The 20364-nt window shown below is 37.2% G+C and overlaps 1 protein-coding gene and 1 long non-coding RNA gene across 8 annotated transcripts in view; one reads left to right on the top strand and one right to left on the bottom strand.

The window, feature by feature from the left end:
• Positions 1 to 20211, top strand: part of LOC108000555 (connectin) — a 171695-nt gene extending 151484 nt beyond the window's left edge. For both annotated transcript variants that reach the window (XM_017060955.3, XM_017060956.3), the window contains exons 4-6: positions 11213 to 11401; positions 12413 to 12537; positions 13561 to 20211. In XM_017060955.3, the coding sequence (XP_016916444.2) occupies positions 11213 to 11401; positions 12413 to 12537; positions 13561 to 13809 (563 nt within the window). In that variant the 3' untranslated portion in view covers positions 13810 to 20211. The remainder of the gene's footprint in view (positions 1 to 11212; positions 11402 to 12412; positions 12538 to 13560) is intronic.
• Positions 1 to 20364, bottom strand: part of LOC108000558 (uncharacterized) — a 64694-nt gene that overhangs the window by 36430 nt on the left and 7900 nt on the right. The window lies entirely within an intron of this gene.

Below are 20364 nucleotides of genomic sequence, written 5' to 3' on the forward strand. Positions count from 1 at the left end.
ACCCAAGTTGCCGTTGAAATTTTTCGCATTCAGAATTTTTTTTTTTCCGATATTTTTCGAATTATCCGTGGAAATAAATCCTTCGTTTTCTCATTATCTTTGAAGAAACTCTTTAAAGAACAACGTTTCGAATCCTTCGTCTCTCTCTCTATTGTCCAAATATTTCGACAACTTTTCTTGATTCTAAATCGAAAAAATGGGGAAAAGAATACGATGCGATCGATGTAAAGATTTCGAGACGGAGATCCAAAGGGGAGAGCGAGAGAAGCAGGAAAAGGAAAAGCAGCGGAAACCATTCTTCCGCGCTTTTTTCTTCGAATATCGGTCTTGCTGCTCCTTTGGGACTAGAAAAGGATGCGCCGCGTTGAATAATCGAGAAGCGAATTTTCCGGTTGAAAGAGGCGCGCATCGAGACACGCTTCTTCCCTCCACTCCCTTCGTTTTCGTTCCATAAATCGAACCATATCAACATTCGTCTCTCGCTTCCGATGGAGACGTCCACTTTCCACGTTTCGCTTCCATCTTCCAACGGTATTATCATCCCTGGCTAAAACTAAAGCCGCGTAACTAAACGGAAACGTCCCGGTTAAGGCGTACCGATTAATGGTCCAGCGTGGATTAGATCTCGCACGCAGAATCGTGTCTCTCGCGTTAAGGCGTATCGATTTCGCGAGGAAGAGGTGGCAATTAGACCGGCGCATCCCTGAATCGCGCGCTACCTTGTAATTTCACCACCGTGTAATTATACGTATCACCGCGGGGCTGTTGCTCGCCTCGTATATAATAAAGATGTCCGCTTTCCCCCTCTCTTTTGCCACTGGTCGGAGCGAAATTGAAGCCAGTGGCCGTGAAAATTTCTACCGGTATCTCTCGGACTCGGGAAGAAGGGTGTCTCGGACGAGAAACAGGTTTGGGAGGAGGAGGAGGAGGAGGAGGATCGAAGCGAAGAAAAGGAATCGGAGGAAGCGAGAGGAGCGTGGAAAGCGACAGAGATTGAAAATGGAAATAGAGGGGTGTCGGTCGGTAGGCGTGTCTCTGTGTATTAGGTTTTAATCATTCGGGGGATGAAATTTTAGGGTGTGTAGGCGTGGTAGTCTGCTCTTCTACCGGGCACAACCCTCTTCCTGCCTGCCTTCCTGCTCCCCCTGCCTGCTCCCCTTTTAAAATCTCACCCAAACGCGTATCCGCGTTTCCACGCATTCCATTCTCCGCTAATTTTCCACCGCTTCTCGCCGAGATTTCGAACGACGACAAACCGATCGATCCGACAAAACCTTTCGTCTAAATTCGGGAAAATGATCGGAGAGCATCGATCGAGAGAACGTCCCTATAATGGAAATAACGTATCGTAAAAGATTGTACGATTGAACGATGCGAAATAATTGAGAGCAACCCCGATCGATAAACCATTAACGAATCGCACACTTTGCCGAGCGCATGAATAAAATACCATAAGCAGAAAATCATTAGTCACTTCCTCGTAAATAATAAGTTGGCAACCGATCGAAATCATTTATCGTTCTCTCTCCACGCGCGCTTTCACCGATCACCCCCACAATTTCCAAATAAAGAAAATCTGCGTATTCTTATCTATCTGTATGTTTAAAATGTATATTTAAAACATAACGCGTTAACGCTTTCTTTCTTTCTTTCTTCCTTTTTTTCTTTCTTTTCTTTTCCACGATATATGGATATAATTTAAAACTCGTCAGATTAAAATTTGGTCCAATTATTTCATTCTTTCACAATTGAAATTTATTCGTAAAAGTATATCACGTGTATACTACGCGATGTATAAATGGATACACCTCGAATCGTAAACTTTCTTTCGTTCGAGTTTCCTCTTAACCACTTGCCGCAAGTGTAGCAGCAGCTCGATAGAACGTTTGCAGGGTTATCGGTCGCGAAACTTTATCTGTCAGCTGTTACCTCTTGAGAATAGCTGGAAAGGGTACAACTGCAAATAGAGCAAATTTTTCTTACCTCTATTTTCGAACACTCATCTTGTTCGAAAAAGTAGCGAATGTTTTCAATCTCGGAGAGAAAGAAAGAGAGAAAAAAAGAGATGAACAAATGTCAAAAGTCCGAAAGATTATTTCCATGTGAAATAGTCGAATCAATTTTTAATCGATTAAAAATTAAAAAATTCGCGATCATTAATCGTGAGCTCATCGTTATTATTATTTCGCATATTATAATCGTAACAATTTTTTCGCATTTTCGTTTAATCACATCATTTAATGAAAATTGTCCTAATTGTCCAATTTTAATCGCATAGTTGCAACATTGCATTTTGAAACATTGCAACATTGCATTTATAATTTATAACCAAATGTGAGTATAACGAAACGAGGAATATTTTAATATTATCTCTATATTCTATTCTATAGAATGTAGAATTATAAATTTTCCGAATTACATTACTAATTCATTTTCTCGATTATGATAGTACCGTGCGATACAATCGAATTAACAACATTTACTTCTCACCGCATCACACGTGAAATAACAATAATTTCCATCTTCATTAGAAATTAATCATTAGAATGTATAATTAATTATATTAATATTTACAATAATTATGTACAAAATAGAAAAAAAGAAGAGCAATAAAAAAATCATCCATTGCGATAGAAACTCGATCGAAAATATAAACATAAAATAGGAATATCAAATTATTCTATTATTTCACGTTGCTCGAATAATAAAGTAAAGCATGAAATTTTCAAAAATCGATACGCATCTCGAAAAATAATAATTTGCCCCGAATTTGGTAGATCCCTTATAGCGAGCCCCGAAGCTCGCTACGTAGAACAAAGATTGGTCCGATGTTAGAAAAAATATGCGAGTCTGCGAATTGCAGGTAATCTGCAGTAAATTTCTTCGCAATGAGAATATATAAACCGCCCCTTGGATCGCCGATCTTATCTCGCCATTTATAATTTTTCTCCTCGTACCCCTTTTCCTTTTTTCGAAATTTACGCGAAAACCGAGTTTTCCGCTATCGATATCGATCGTTCGAAAACGAATTATATCGCGTACATTTGGAAGAGAATACGATCGAAATTCAAGCAGCGAAAGAAGATCGTTGATGTGTTCTTCGCATCTATCCCGATCCGATTTTATTACTTCTCTGATGGCGCAAATCGAAGACCATTGTCGAGCGAGACGAATAACAGCAAACGAGTAACGGAGAATTATCGCCAAAAGAACTCAACTAGGTTTCAGTTTTACCGATATAAAGATGGATATATATATATATAGAGAGAGAGAGAGAGAAGCGTAAAGAATCGGTCGACAAAGTCGATCGATCTATCGACCGATGTCAATATTTCACTTGGACTCACTTGGACCCGACAATTTCCGATATCGGCGCAAATTTCGTAGAGAGCGTTCCGGCTGGCTCTCCGTCAACGCCACCGATCCCGATTTTCCATTAATTAAACGAGCGTAAATGGCCGGTGACCCGGGCCCCGGGAGTGCGCGTGACTGGCGGAGGAAGCGCTCGACTTCCGCAACTTTGCCCGCCGCGCCGCGCCGCGCCACGCCGTTAAATCCTCGTTACCGCCAAGATTAATCCGTCCGAGGGATATGCGAGCACCGGACAACTCTTACCACGTGTAACGTGCGCGATTCATCAAAAGCCAATTATTAATTCGACCGCGAATATCTTGCCGAACGGAACTCGATGAAATGTTCGGTCCACTACCGCCTCTTCTCTCTCTCTCTCTCTTTCTCTCCTCTCGTATACCGAGACGAGGGGGTTCATCGACGGGGGTTAAACGAGAGATTACTCGATGAAATTTAAGTTGTTCGCTTGTTGTTTGTTGTTGTTGTTGTTGTTGTTGTTATGGCGTGTGGTACAGCGTGAGAAGCCGTATAGGAGTATAACAGCGGATAATTCCTCGGAACAATTTGATACGAGTTTAGAAGCTGATCGAAAAGTTGTATCGGAATTGCGTGTGCTGTTTTGCGCCGTTGTGTGCAGATTTCAAGCGTTGAATAGATTTTAAATAAATTCTTTCTATTACTTTCTCTTCGTCCTTTTATTACATTTATATGCGTACATGGTATGTAGCGTGTATATATACTTTTTAGTCTCGTTTCATTCTTTCGATCTCTCTTGTAAATCTACGACAACGTAATTAAATCAAATTAAAAAAAAATCTTTTCGGAATATTATAAAAAGAAAGCAAGAACGCCTCAGCTGTTGTAATATTCGTTTAATTCGTTTCCCTGTCGTTTCGTTGCTATCCCCAAATCTCACAATTTCGTTACATGGACATCTAGTATAAACTAGACAAGGATTATTTCAAGAGTAAAAATGTTTTAAAATCTCTCCGTTTAGCAGTTGACAACGCAAAAAATTTTTTAAAAAGTTGCAACGAATAAACAAAACCGACCTCCGCACGAATATAAAAGCGTATAATTAAAATTAATTTTCAACTTTTTCTCACGGTAAAATTCTCTTTTTGGATCGAATTAAAAAAAGAACGACAAATTTTTTTGTCCTCCCTTCGAATCGACTTGGTGGAAATTCATATTATTACATCCATTCGACGTCACATTCGTTTCTCGCCGCAGTTTTCATTTTCTTTCTAGACGATCGTACTACGAGAACTATCGATCTAAAGTCAAATATTTTTGTTTCATTTGCTCGGAAATCCTTCCAACATTTACCTACTTTGCTGAAAGGAAAAAAATAAATTCAATTTGTTGGTGGGAGAAACAGGAATCTACGAGGAAAACGGATGACAGTTCATGAAGCGAGCAACTATCGAGTTCTTTTGACTTTTGCCTCGGTATAAAACTGAAATCCTCGAAAACCAACAAGTTGAATCAACTGAATCGTTGCCACTCGCTGGATTAAACAAGCTGAAACATCTTGAAGCACGTTGCAAAACTCGACATCGCGAAAGTCATTCTGAAAATTCAATGAAATAAGACAACTCGTATTATTCCATCGAGGCGTATCGAAAAGCGCGTTAAAAAGTTTCGGATTAAAAAGTAGCGGCCTCTTCTGTCAAAAGTCGAATAATTGCCAACTCGATCGGTGAACAACACCCATGGATGCTGAATATAACAAGGGAAAAGTTTTCTTTACCGAAGACATAAATATTATTTGTGAAACGTTTGAATTTATTTTCTAAAAGTAAAGAAATTCGCTTCCTAGATGTTTAAACGTGACTAAAAACGAAATAGAACGAAATAGGCCACTCGATGCGATATTTAGAAATACAATTCATAATATTTCATGAAAATTGTTTATTGGAGGAAGAAAAAATTATGCAATATCGAAAAGATTGTTTACAAGATCGGACGGTGGATGTCAAGTTTAATACGAGCGAAGAGGGAAAAGTGTCGCGGATCGACAATTCCTTAACGCGAAACGCGAATAATATACGTATATCGTTGTTTCACATTCGCGTGAAATATCTTGTGTCTGCAGAGTTTGCTTCCGATATTTCGCGATATCACGCAACAAGGCGAAAATACCACCGGCTTCTTATCGATTTAATCGTCTATCTTTCGTCGGTCTGTTCGTTCGCCCGCGCAAAACGCGCCAATGTTTTAACATTTCGCTCGAGTGCGAGAGCGAATGAAACGAAAACGAGAAAAAAGATGGAACGATAAGAGGAAGAGAGAGAGAGAAGGATCGATCGATGCAAGAGTGGAAACGGTGAAGAAACGCATATATATTTGGAAGAAACGACGAAGAAAAGCATGTACATTTGGAAATGGTTTACGAATTTTCTTGAAACGGGGGAGAAGAAAAGAATACTGCTTGTTGATTCTCGGAGAAGGGAACGAAAAATGGAAACAAAAATTTATGGCAAGTTGAACGGGAAAAAATAAGAGACGCGTGGTATGAACGAAGATTAGGAGGAAAGAAAACAAGAATGTACGAGTTGACGAGTAAAATTGTACAGAGGAGAAAAAGAGGGAAAACGTGTCGAAAGGAGGGATAAGAAGAGAGTATGGAGGAGGAAATAAGGAGGAAGAAAAGAGTGGAAAAATAAGTAAAACGGAAGGAGTAAAGGAAAAGCGAGAATGGATAAAAGACGGTGTACAGCGAGGAGAGAAAGAAATGGAATTGGAATTGGAAAGAAGTCGCGAATAGATATGCAAGTATGTATAGCAAATATTATTACGTAGCAAAAAAACGATAGATATAGGAAATAAAGGTAATAAGAAAAATACGAAAAGATATTTCGTTCGATCCGATAATATTTTTGTAACGAAAAATAGATCTTCCGCGTGTTTGTTGCGTTGCGCGTGTGATTTAAAAGAATTCCATTAAAAATGTCATAGAAGCAAAGAGGAGAAATTAGAGTAAATAAATAATTGGCGAGGATGTCGGATTGATGAAATATTCGGTTATGTCAAAGTGAAAATTCGATACGGATTCTCTCGTTGTCGATAATATGTTCCGAGTATTGGACAGGAAACACCGATCGTTAAACCGATTCTTATCCGAACCATTGCTTCCTTTCTCTCGTCATTTCTATCTCTGTCTCTATCAATTTTCTATGGATTCACCGATGAGCGAAAGGATATGTAAGAGGAAAAAAACGAAAGTGGAAGCTCGAAAATCGAAATTGCCAATTCGGTCAAGAATATCGTATTTTTGGTTCACGAAAAGAACGAGTTCCGGTTATCAATATCGACGATCGAAGAGGAAACGAGGCGTTTGCTATCTCAACGCGTGGCTCATTTAGATGAATATTCAATTTTTCCATTCAACATCGCACTTACTACTCTTGTCGTTGCAATCTTTCGCCAAATTCCGAAGAACAGCTATCGACCGATCTACCGATCGAATCGCGATACGAATCAAATTTTCTTAGTTGATTCATTAAGGAAGATGTTGATTCATTATTTGGAAATGAAATTTCCAACGAAAGAGAAGTCTACGAGAGAAAATAAACAACTCGTTAGATCTTTCGCATAATCTATCATCTTCTCGATATTTTTATCAATTGTTCCAGACGAGAGAGAAAAATTGTAAAATTGACATCTCTGACATCTATTTGATAAGAATTCGATCGGAATATGAGATAAAGAGGAAAGTTACATAAGCGAGTAGGGGAGAAATAAAAGATTTTATTTCATAAAGGATCGAACGATCCAAACGGAAGAGCGAGAGCTCAGAATTTCTTCCTTTCGCAATAATTATAATCGTAATGCAAATGGAAGGCAAATAATAGGGAAAACACGAGGGAGATACGTCGTTATTTGAGAGAACACTCGACCAGAAAATATTCCCGTGAAAGAGATACCCTTCTCGAGAAATCTTGTAGCCCTCGCGAACATGTTTCCTAATAAACGGACGAAAAAACGACATGCTTTTCATCAAGTATCACTCCTATATTTTTCTTTCTTTGCTCGAATGATAAAATATTTCGATTCGATATTTTCGCACACCTCTGATAATTGTTGTATTTATCTATCGAAATCGAACGATATCGAGATCTTTAAAAATCAATATTTTCTCCTAAAAAAAAAACAAAGATAATAAAAATTCTAAGATACTCGTGGTTCGAAAAAATATATACGTAGATAAGAATTAGATTCCGCTTTTCCCGAGGCAAAGTTTCAAAGGGAAACGTAAAAAATCAGTGGATCGCGTCGCTTTATTTATTCGAGTCTAACTGATCCAGAAGCAAAACTGAAGAAAGATGGTGAAAAAAACTTTGGAAGAAACGTTGAACCGGAAAAGAAAGAAAAGACAAGGAGGAGAAAAGGAAAAAGAAATGATCCAATAAAGAGAAGGGGATCCGGTTAAAGATTCGTTGGACGTACGTAGATGAAAATTCCAAAGCGAAGAGAGGAACGATCGAAGGAGATAAGAAGAGAGAGAGAGAGAGAAAGGGGAAGCTGAAACGATGGATACGAGAAGAAGAAGAAGAGGAAGATTCCTTCTCTTTTCTCTATTTTCCTTCACGAGGAACACTCTTAGCCGTTTTTCATTCCGGAAGATCGATCCTCGATGCCGCCTTCTGCCTGACCTAGAACGATCAAAAGGACCACGAAAATCCGTAGAGAGAAGAGGAGAAAAGGAAAAAAGGAAGACGCTTCTACTCGAGGGAGTGAAAGAACGTGTAACAATAATCAAATACCGCGGGGAGTGGCTCGACCTCGTGGGAAATAAAGTACGATAGCAATGGAAATTGAGAATTCGATCGGTGAAAAGCGATCATCGGATACAACGCGATACTACTCGAGCAACGCGTTCACCACTTGCCTTCGTTACCAATATGTTTCCTTCTATTTACCAAATAACCAGGGATTTTTTACAATATCACGATCTCGGGGAAACGAGTCTTCGCAAGTTTTCAATTTTTACCTTCCACATTTTTTTTCATAATCTGAAATTCGAGCAACGAAGAATTCATTTTTTAAGATTTTCAATTTTCCCAACGTTCTCCCAAACTTGATTACGCGAGATAACCGCGAAACGATGCTGTTAATTCTCTTCGAACAACAAGTTTCTCGCGGTTTCTCGTAACTCTTATCGATTCGACGATCGTTTATTCCGTTTAATCGCACCGTGAATCGCTCCAAGATTTCCTCGCTGGATCATCCTCGAGAATTATCTTTCTCTTTCGGCTATATCTGTTCACGGCAGTTTCATCGCCTACAATCAAAATCTTATCGAAATCCTTTGCCCCGTCAAACTTTCCCGTTCGCCTATAAAAAAAGAAAAAAATTCTCACACTTTGAGATCGAGCAACTAATTATAAATTTTCACCAACATCTTTGCACGTGGACAGAATTATCAACTTGAAACACGCCGATACGTTACAGAGAAGAAACATCCTTCTATCTTTTCCTCTATTTTCGTTGATTCGAAGGATTTCACGAAAAAGAAAATCCAATTTTTCGTCGTAATTTCTGAAAATTATTCGTCCCTACTCTCTCTTTCTCTCTTCAATTCAGACAATTGAAAAAAAGGAAAAATAATTGATTTCTAATTTTTTCCCGTCCTGTATCAAAATTTTGTCTTCGAATAAATGTTGATCGCCATATTTTGCACGACTGTCGATTGTAACGATCACGATTATGAAATTTCTTTGGAGAAGAACCGATCCATGCCGATTTAAAGTTTCGATAAAACCGATAGAAAAATCCGTCCATTAATAAAGGAAATCAAGAAAAATCAACGATTCGATTTCGCCAAATAAACAACGCGTTTAAAAATCGTAAAATGTATTTAAAAATTAATTCGCCGTAAATATTGTTGTTGCAAGATTATTCGAGACGAAATGTTCTTCGCTCGAAATTACTGCTCGTCTCTCCGTAACGTAATCCGTATTTCGAACGAATTCAGAAGATTGAGATAAAAATATATAATCATCCACTCGAGAAGTAATCCACTCCTCGTAAGAAAATACGCAACAGAAATTTAATCCTAAGGGAAAAGTTATACATCTCATTCGAGCGTCGTACACGTCTCTATTTTCCTCCATTTCACGATCAAATACGCGAAAAATTGCGATCGTTCTAGTATACGTACACGTTTCATTATTTTTTCACACGGTGCCGCGTCGGTCATCCCTTGTTTCGCCGAGTTGGCCTTTCAATTTTCGCCGAGCGATCCCGAAGGACGCGTGCCACTCGAAACAGACAGTCGGACACAAGCCGAACCCATCAAACATGCAACAACGACGAATGAAAAGTAACGAGTCGTTGTTTCTACTCGTCTTTATCTTGCCGGTGTTCAACTAAATAATATCGCGGCGCTACGCCTCGAGACCAATTTCCATCTATCGGAGAGGCCCCTCTCTCGATCTCGAAACCTTTCGTTGCTCGATTTTCCCTTTGAAAGGGGGAAACGAGATTTCAAACGGATGGTATCGCGAGGCCGAATCATGTAACGATTAAAGTATAAGATAAATGGAAATTGAAGGAACGGAGACAGTTGCGTTGGTTGGTCTTTAGCCACCGCTTCTGCTGTTATTACGAGCCATTATGAGCTTCAAAGCTGGAATATGGAACAAGTTACTATATACGCGACTTGGTCTCATTGTTTCGAGGGCTGCTTTAAAATAATTGCTAAGCGCTATTGTCCACGCGACAATCACCACTTTCATATCCATTACATTCACAGAAGCGAGAGGTGTTGTCTCGCGCTAATCCTTCTTCGCTGAATCGAAAATGAAACGACCAACTTTAATAGCATCCCTTCTTTTTCCATTCTCTCCACCATCGAGAAAAATGGAGAGTAAGAGATATGCCCACGCTACTTTCGCGTAAATGACAATGAATTTTCTGTAATTTTTCGTAGCTGGTCCCCCGAAAACAACGAGTAATTCCGTGTTTTCGCAAGCTGGAAGTAAATTTATAAACGTTTTTAATATTTTTTTTCTTCCTTGCATCGAAAATTGTAGATACTACAAAACAGATACTACAAAAATAGATATAATTGATATTTATTTATTATCAATTTTATTCCGTAATCGTATTATTTTAAATAATTATTATCATTATTTCTACTCCTCTATAGTATATTCGTAGATGTCCCATAATTTTTCAAATTTGCAAAATTCTTTCTATTCAACAGCAATATCAAAATTCGGGTAGAAAGAGAAACGTACAAACGAGCCAAGCAAAATTTCTTTTCGATTTTCGACGCGTAGCAAATTTTTTTCTCGAGTAGACGAGTCGATCGAACAATATACGTATATATAATCTTATTATTATTACATTCTCATATCTTTATATATATATATATATATCTTTTTTCCTTTCTACGCTTTCTCCTCCTTTCCCTTACAAATGGAAGTGGTTGAAATGGGAGCAAGGGAATCGGTCAAACTCGAGCCAGCCAAACTTGGCTATGGAAATTCCACAAGAGTGGCAAACATAAAGAAGCTCTTAGAGGAAAGCATGGAAAGTCAAAGAGTATACGGGCTGGTCTAACGCGAGCTTTTCGTAGTATACGGTCGACATATACCGCAATCGTATGAATTTCTGACGGCAACGGGGGACAAAATTTTGGAAAAGACTTTCCAAAATGTCCTCGAGATGTATTATTAACCGATTAATTACGATCAATTACACATCTCGACCAGATTCCCCGCGGATCCTCGAATTAGACTTCGCGCATATAATTCACTCTGTTCGTAGCGTAAAAATATATCGTGAATATCGTTGCTAGCGATTCTTTTTTTCCAAAGATCATCCAAAGATTCGCGCGCTTCGGTTTCAGGCAATAAACTGATCTGCGATTGCAAACTAGCGTGGATCTGGGGTCTCAGGAACGAGACGAAGAACGTAAAGCTACGGGACTCTCTGGAGGAGCTTACTTGCTTCTTGGAGAGCAATAACGCAACGCTGAAGATGAACAACAAGGAAGATCTGGAATGGAACGAGGCGCTCGAGAATGCACGAAATACTGGTAAGTTCGCGCGCTACTTATTATAGCATTCTCTTTCCTCTCTTCGTACTTTCTCCAACTTTTCTCCACCGTTGTAACGCGTTCTTACGTTACTCGGATCTTCATTCGTATTTCAATCATCTGCGACATACGAACAGATTCCTGCTACTTAGTCAACCGTAATAACCCAAGTGTTACGGTAATAATCATTCGTGATCGATTAGTCTTGGATTACTTTCTCTCGGCTAAAATTATGAAAATATGATTCATCTCGACAACGATTATCGTCCTCAAATTCGATTCGTGTAACGTTCACGTTAAATTTTTTTATTAATCTGGAATAATTTTACTTTAACGGACAATATTTTAATAACTCGTGCATGATATCTCTTATGGATTAAACAATTTTTTTTAATCCATTAAAATGGGAATGAAACGCGTTAACTTTCATCGAGAATGGTCCGAATCGTAATCAAGCGTGTCTCGGTGAAGAAAGAATAAGGATCCCTTCTTCGAATCTTTCACTGTATGCCGGATAATTAACAGCGGGATTCCCTTTCCTACGTTCTTTTCAGAATTTACGTTAAATCTTGTTCTATATCGATTTTTATATCGATCCAATTTTAATCGTAGAGATAAATTTATTTCGATATATTTTTATTCGTATTATTAATTGTCGATCTAAAGAAATGTTTCTTTTTTTTTTCTATATCATTTATTTTATGGAGATCCTCGAGAAACTACTTGTTTTCGTTTCGCAATTTCTTTAAATTAATAAACAGATGATATCGTTGGAAATTACTGCACGAGAAATATCCTGAATGCAATTAAACTTGAACTATAAATAAAGCTTTGTTCTCATTACAAAATTAAACAAATAACATGGTAAAATTTCATTTTATCGTTGTCTACGAAATGTTACGTTCATCTTGTTTCCCGCGATACATAAAGGGAAAGGGAAAAGGACAAGAATGGAAAACGCTACTGCTCGATATACATTTTCTTCAAATTTTCGATTCTCCCCTGTTACAGAGGAATATCGGAGCGGGAATTCGAGAGACGGCAGTATCGAGGACGATGACGCTTACATGGGCGACGAGTACGAGAGTAAAGATGGATACGAGGATTCTTCCTCGAATTCCGATTTTCAACCAAAGGTAAGATATACGTTTACCTTTCATATTTTCCTTTCTTCCAACCAGGGAAACGGTATCGATTCCGCATCGCTTTTCTTTCCATCTCTCGCAAAATTAAACGTCCAATGATCTATCGTTGTTGTACCATCTATTTTATATAGTTCGTTTATCGTGCTTCTATGTCATTTTTCCAGGAATGATCGAATCTTGAGATTTTTATTATTTTCGCGGAGAACCATTCCAGTTAAACATAACGATAAACGTTTGTTTTCCTATATGTAGAACGTCCGCAACAATTTCCTCTCGTTAATATCGCGAACGAAAATCGCGAGGGAATTTTTTTTCAAATCGATTTATTTAACCGTATCAACGATATAATCATTTTAAGAAACGTTCGATGAGATTGGAACGCTCCGTTTACAATAGCCGTTTAAAATTTCACGAAACAACGGCATTTTTCCAACGAAACGCCACCTCTCTGAATTATAAAACGTTGTTACGTAATTTCTTATCGCGGACGCACATACCTTCCATTTCACCAGTTTTTTTTTCGTGAAATTTCTCGTAAATTAACTAGCCAAGCGTGACAATTTTTCGGAAACCGCGAACAAATAGCGAGTAAAATTAATATTTTATTTGAAAAGATACGAATTTTATTTCCTCTCTCTTTTTCTCTCTTTTTACGAAGAAAATTTATTTATTAGTTCCCTCTTTTATCTTTTTACGAAATTTTATCACGCTGTAAACTTCGAAGCGAACGATTCGTCAACGAATTTGCTAAATTTTTACATACCATTTTTCATAATAGTACGATTAAAACTTTCACCTCTCTCTCTTTCTCTCTCTCGAATTATCCTTTCCTTTATGCTATGCTTTATGCCAGTTAGTTTCGAATAGTTAGTTTCGAAGAATAAGAGCGTTTTACACGTATTAATGAAGAAAAGTAAATATCCGATTATAGATTTAATCAACGATTGCGAGAATTACTCGAAAGGTAAAACCGAGCTGGGACTAACGCGCTCTTCTCCAAACAAATTGTTACAGGTACAGATGGTGGAGGGTAAGCTGTGCTACGTGAAGAACCTGTTCGAGCTGAAACTAGAGGAGCTTCCGTGCCCAGAACCCTCGAGGGAGGATCTAATGGCGTCCGAGCAACCTTCGAGTCGGCACGAGAACGCTCGCGTCGGTTCCTCAGGTTCCATATGGTTCTCATCCTCGGCCGCTCTTATTCGCCTTCACCTGTCCGTCCTTTTGTACTCTCTTCTCCCGGTCCTATCGGTCCTGTTCACGTAGAACCGGCTTTATTCGCCGCCAACGAGCAGATCGCCGGAAGGACGACCATCCGTCTCCGAGAAAAAGGACGGTTCTCGATATCTCGATACGTAAATACCTGCATAACCGAATCGTGCGAGGTGTGTACGCGTGTGAATCGTCGCGCGTGTCCTCGCACGGAAATCAAAATTTTATGCTTACGCTCTTTTTCCATCGGTCAACTGACGCGGGATATAGAAATAGTTTCTCCAGATTTTTCAAACGTCGAATAATCGTAATAATGCAAAAAGCGAAAAAGATTTTTTAGAATTTTCGATCGATCGAAACGATCCGAGTCGTTAAAAATGATCGAGTATAAATTATACGCGTGCGATTATCCTCGGCGCGATTCAAGAGCATCGTTAGAATTCGAATAGAAGTGGATCGACGGTCGAAGGAGTATCACTGATATCGGTTCACCTAGCGGAAAAAGAGAGAGCGAACGATGGATCTGACCCAGCTTGCGAGGACACGCCGAAAACGCGTCGTCCGATGTGGAAACGGAATTATCGAACGTGATTCCGCCGGATGTATCTCGATACACGTAACTCGAGATGATAAAACACCAAAATTGTTCGATTCCCGTTTTTCTATATAAGCACAACGGTCTCGTTATCAACGGTCGCGTACGTGTATAAGGCTGCTTATCAGTAACTGCCATTTTTCATTCGTAATTTCGTATCGTTAACTTTTCGCGCGCGATTTTTCTTATTAACTCGCCCGATGTTAAACAAGTTTGTAAATATGTCCGTCAGAAACGGTCTTCGTGCGTTCTTAAGAGAGAGAAAAAAAATTGTAGAATAAACCTTACGCTCGTTCTTTTATACTTTTACACGGACTAATCTAATATCAAGGTTCCAAGATCGAAATTTACCAAGTTGCGACGGATATCATTTAACGAAACGTTTAGCCATTAGTAGAAACGTTCGTGAAATCGATCGTTTCGTACAACTCGATATCAATTAATTAAAAAATGTTGGGGAAGTAGCGATAATAAGTCTAATTTCGAATTCTATAATCTCGCGTAAAATTTACGTTAAATAAAAAGTTTTCAAATGGATAATCAACAAAAATAGAAAAATAGAAACGAGACTCGTATCGCGATCGATTTTAAGATAAGAAAAAAAATATAAATCCCACCAAGATTTGTTCGTTTCATCGATCACGGGATAACGATTTGTAATCGATTTATTTAATTACACATATCATCAAGGAATTCCCAGAAAACTGAGGAAGGAGGGTGAGATGGAGGAGAATAAATCAAAAATTCCATCAATAATCCAATATTTTCGATTCATCAAAAATATTATTCGCCATTATACAGAATGTTCAGAATATATTCACGCGGAACGTGTTCGAAGGATCGATTTCAGAGGCCGAAATAAACGCGAAGGTTGATATTTTACAAAGATTTTTGGGCGCATTTATCAAGTTATAAATAATTTAAATTCGTATTAAAAGAGAGAGAACGATCTACAAACGATCTACAACGATCTCTTCGTTCATAATAACATAATACAACAAATAAGTGTCGATCGGACATTTTTGTTCATTTTTTCAATACTTTTGTGTTCGTTTTGATCTGTCAAAGATCAACGAAAGATCACTCGTGTGTATCGATCAACGCTTTGTAAAAATCAACGTTTCGATATCTACTTGTATCTTTCCATTTTCACGAAGACTCTTCTGACCGAATCTGATTCATCGTCGTTTAACACCGCTCCAAACGTTTCCCTAAATAGACGCGCGCGCACGTATAATATATTAAAATTGTTTGAACGAGTCGACAATTTCTGATCAGCCGCATCCTCGCGAGACTCTCGGAAGTTGAGCGGAAACGGAAATTGATCGTGAATACGAAGCTTACGAGTCAATTCCCCGTGCGATCGTGCTGATTTTACCGTTATGGATCGTCCTCCGTTCCTTTTCTATTCATCCGTTGATCGACCAATATTTAATCTTATTGATTACCATAGGATTAAATATCGATGATTCTCTTTACCGAGAAAATCGAGAAACTAATCTCTAATCAGATTTAAGTATCGAGCCGCTTGATATATCGATTATCCTCAGTTTTATTTCTACTTTATGTCATTAATCCATCGAATCGTTCGCGAGTTTTCATGATTTATTCCTTTCATTCGTGAATATCGATCGATCGATACAAGTACCTAATAATCACAGACGAACATGATCGTCGAACAAATCGTTGTCGACGTTTCGCTAGTCAAAACGCGTTATCGTAGCGTTCGGATTCTAATTAGCGTTGAACGAAAGGAAGTGATTGGCGTGATTGGCGATCGAGTAGCAAGGAAAGTAGGAACGAAAGAAAAAAAGAAAACGCAACTGATCTTCGTTTTTTTATAATCGGTTTATCCTGAATATTGAAAAATCTAGAAAGAAAAGAAAAATCTATCAAAGAAGAAATTTCAAATTTTGATTCGATAGGTAATATCCTCGCTGCTAAATCCTCGACTCGCGATCGAATTTGCAATTTTCAACGTTTAGAATCTAATTAAGCGTGTTTCGTGACACGTTGGTGCGGTTTACGCGACATTCGATCGCTAAATTGGCGCGGTCTCGAGGTTTTTCGAAAGAAGGGGGGAGGGAAGGAAGGATGATGCGGCCTCCCTTCGTCTCCGTCAAGCCTCCTTCTTTGGCCAACTGGTTTAATTACGCCCCTAATTGAACGTCAGACAATCGAGGGAAAGAAGGAAAAAAGCGAGTGAATTGGTCGTTCGCGACGATACACAGCGAATTTTCTTTTTTTCTTTTCCTTTTAGAGCCGCGGAGAGCAAACGAAAAGATAAAAGAACCACGAACGATGAAAAAAAAGAAAAAAAAAAAAGAAAGAAAGAACGTCGTCTTTTTTTAAATACCGTATCATAGGAAAACAGTGTTCTTGGTAAATTGGACGAATACCTCTCCGTTTCGCTTTTCGACTCCTCTTCTGAGTGCTATCTTTTACCTCTTAACTGATTATTCGTAAATAGTTAAGTTTTATCGAGAATCGAGAAAAGCAGAATAGTTAGATTTAAATTTCTTTTTGTCTTCGTTTTCTAAAAGAGCCGTTGCGATATCGTAAGAAATTTTTAGATTTCAATTACCTTTCAATTACGTAAAATAAACGTAGTAGGATAGAGATATCGATCATCTTTATTATTCATTACGACAAAATGTTCGAACATTCGAGTCATCTCAAGATATTCAAGATCTCGTTAAATTAATATGTTCTAAAAAAAAAAAAAAAAAGATAGAAAACCAAAGATATAAAATTATCGAGAAGATATCCAATCCCTCGACTCGTATTATTCGCTCGTCAAATTTTTCTCCAAAAATTCGTATATGATTATGATTACGTCTAAATTCACTTTCTAATTAAGTAAGTTTACTAATTTGAAATATATCCCTCTCCTAAAAAGCAAAAAAAAAAAAAATCGAGAATTACACACATGATGGAACGAGATTGAAGAAACACATATAAATAAAATTTTTTTGTTACTCCTCTTTTTTTCTTTTTATATATATATATATATATATTTTTTATATTACGATCCTGCCTCATTTTTATCATAAAAATGCCAAACTATCGAAGCGAAATTGGCGTCCAGGATCAAATCCTTCTTGATAATGATGGACGACCGACTAATAACGTGGAATATCGCTTGCCCCGCGCGATCTAGAAGAAAAAAAGAAGCAAAAAGTGGAAGAAAGTAGAAAAATGGAGAATTATCGATGATGTTGAGATTGTTTGTCATAGTATATGCGTTATTATATATATATATACATATATATAGCATCGCAATATACAATATAGTATATGAATAGTCGGATTGCAAAATGATCTTGGCCGGAAGGACGAAGTTGATCAGTCGATAGAAGAAAAAAGACGATGAAAACGCACATTGAAGACGTAGTTTAACATCTGTTAAATATCCTGATGTTGTTTTTTCAACTTTTTATTTACAATTTTCTTTTTCAGTCAATTTACGCGTCCTATTTCTTATTGTTAATACCGATATTACGATTTGCTTTTTAATCATCTTTTTACCATTATTATAATCTTTCGAGTAATTATCATTCAAATATATTTTTTGTATTTCGACAAAACGATACGTAAATTAATATTATACGTTATATTTAAATAATTGAACTACACTAGAAATGTCTCTGAAAAAGATATAATCTAAAATTTATCTATACTTTTCCTATTTCACATAGCGTAAAATGAAAAAAAAAGAAAAGAAAAAAATAGCGCGGAATAAGAAAATTAGAAAAATATTCCATCTTTTTTCCATTTAGACGAATGTCTAAATGATTTTTTTACCACGGATAATTTTGAAATTGGAACAAATGAGTGAAGCAGTTGGAGAATTTGACAACTAACGATAAAATTGGAAAAAAAGGAATATCGTCTGTTCTGGAAATAAAATTTAATTAACATAACAAGTTAGACATTAATTAAAATCAGAATAATATTAAATTAACTTCGTAATTACGTTATTTAAGTTAAGTTCAATCTACAATCTTCCATTATACTTCAGCAATCATCTTTCAAATCCATTTTTTTTAAATATAATATATATATATATATACGAATATTGCGATAATTTGATAAAAAAAAAAGATCATGTTATATTTTCGATCGATTTAGATTCTCTATAAGATTCTCTACGGGGCGAATGAATCGCGAGGTCTCGAGTTAGATTCTCATCAATTATTCTCTTAGATCTCCTAGTTTATTAGCTTATCCTCTTTTTCATACTCATCTTTGGCATTCTTCGTCGACTCGATCGATAATATCGTTATTTAAGAATCCCGTACGATGATATTTTGTGGTACGACGTCTGTTGTAAATAGAGACGCATACACGCATACGAAGAAGACAGATAAAACAGGTGAAAAGAAAAAGTTATATAAATAATTAGAAAAAAGTAAGAGACGATCGAGTAAGATATTATATTCGAAACGGAATTGTCGCGTTCGCCACGTTATTCCCTAGTGAATGCATCGTAAATGCATCAATAGCTATGATTTATGCCCGTGTTTCACGTGTGCGTGGAGCGTTCTCGTTCGAATCGAGGATATATAAAAGATGTTTTAAAAAACGTTCCAAATTTGTTCAATAATTCTCGATAAGCATAGGATATAAAAGAAAAAAAAATATATCTCGTAAGCTAGGTTTAAGCACGATTCTTGATTAAGAGAAATTTAAAAAAAAGAAAAATGTCTGTCTGTTTCTCTCTTTCTCTCTCCTGACACGCACAGCGCGCACCGGAAGCGTGCGCCAGTACAAAATGCATACACACACACACATCCATAATACACGCGCACACATCGACACGCATATACACACAGAATCCTCTGGAAAATATTAAGCTCGTAGATAAACCAAAGATAAGAAAAGTTTGGTGTTAGTCGTTAAGAAAGCTCATTAACACAAAACCGAATATTCAGTATCCGATCGATTTTTTGATCGATCATCATCGTTTAAAAACAAGATTAATCGTCTGGAAACTCCAATCGTTGGCGGAGGAGCATCGTTGTTTCGATCGATGAGAGAGAAAAGAATAAAATAAATGAATAGCGTAAACACGTTTAACTCTCGTACGATAAGCTTCGAGCTAAAGAGGAGTTTGACGAACAAACGATGATCCCTCATTTTTTTAGATATACGTACATACGTGTATGTAAAAAATGGTGCGAATTTTTGTTTCGTATCATCCGAAAATAAGAATCCGTTCTAACAGCAAATTGTAGCGAAATTGTAGCATTTTTCTAATCGAAGAATAAGATCGTGTAAATTTCGTTTTGTTTCGTGACATCGAAAAGAAAAGGAAGGAGAGGAAAATAATGATAAGATAGACGAGCATGAAACACAACGAAATTTCGCGATTTCCGTTCTTTTCTTTTTTTCTTTCATTGTGCATAAGAATTACGGCATTGATCGTTGTTTCTATGTGACAAGGAGAGGAGACGAAGAAAAACGATAAACGTCGAATTTATGAATCATACATCATGCATCATACGTGCGTGCAAGTACATATGTACACGGCCCATTTCGGATTTTCACTCGTGCGTCATACTCGTTATCATTATTGATAATTTTGCCGTAATTATTATACATATGTACGTATAGATGAGCGTAAGGAATACGCGCATACGAGCTCTTTCTTCTTCACACCAAGTGATTCTAATTTTTAAGCTAAAAACGCATGGGCGTGAATGCTCTATGATGTAAGTTCTAAGATTTTGAATATTGTACTACTTATTATTATTATTATTATTATTATGGATTCACAGTCAAGCCGTAATATGTATTATATGTTCTTTTGTAAGATCTAAACGATAAATAAATAAATAAAAATCGTCGAGAAAGAAGAACGCAGTCGATTTCTCTTTTCTCCCCTCAACATTTATCTTTTATCGACGTTTTGTCGATATATATATATATAATATATATATATATATATAATTAACAATACGTTAAAATAAAATAGAGATCCAATAAATTTCCTGCTAGGATCTTTTTGTTAT

This window comes from Apis cerana, linkage group LG9 (assembly GCF_029169275.1).
Source record: "Apis cerana isolate GH-2021 linkage group LG9, AcerK_1.0, whole genome shotgun sequence".
Taxonomy (NCBI): Eukaryota; Metazoa; Arthropoda; class Insecta; order Hymenoptera; family Apidae; genus Apis; species Apis cerana.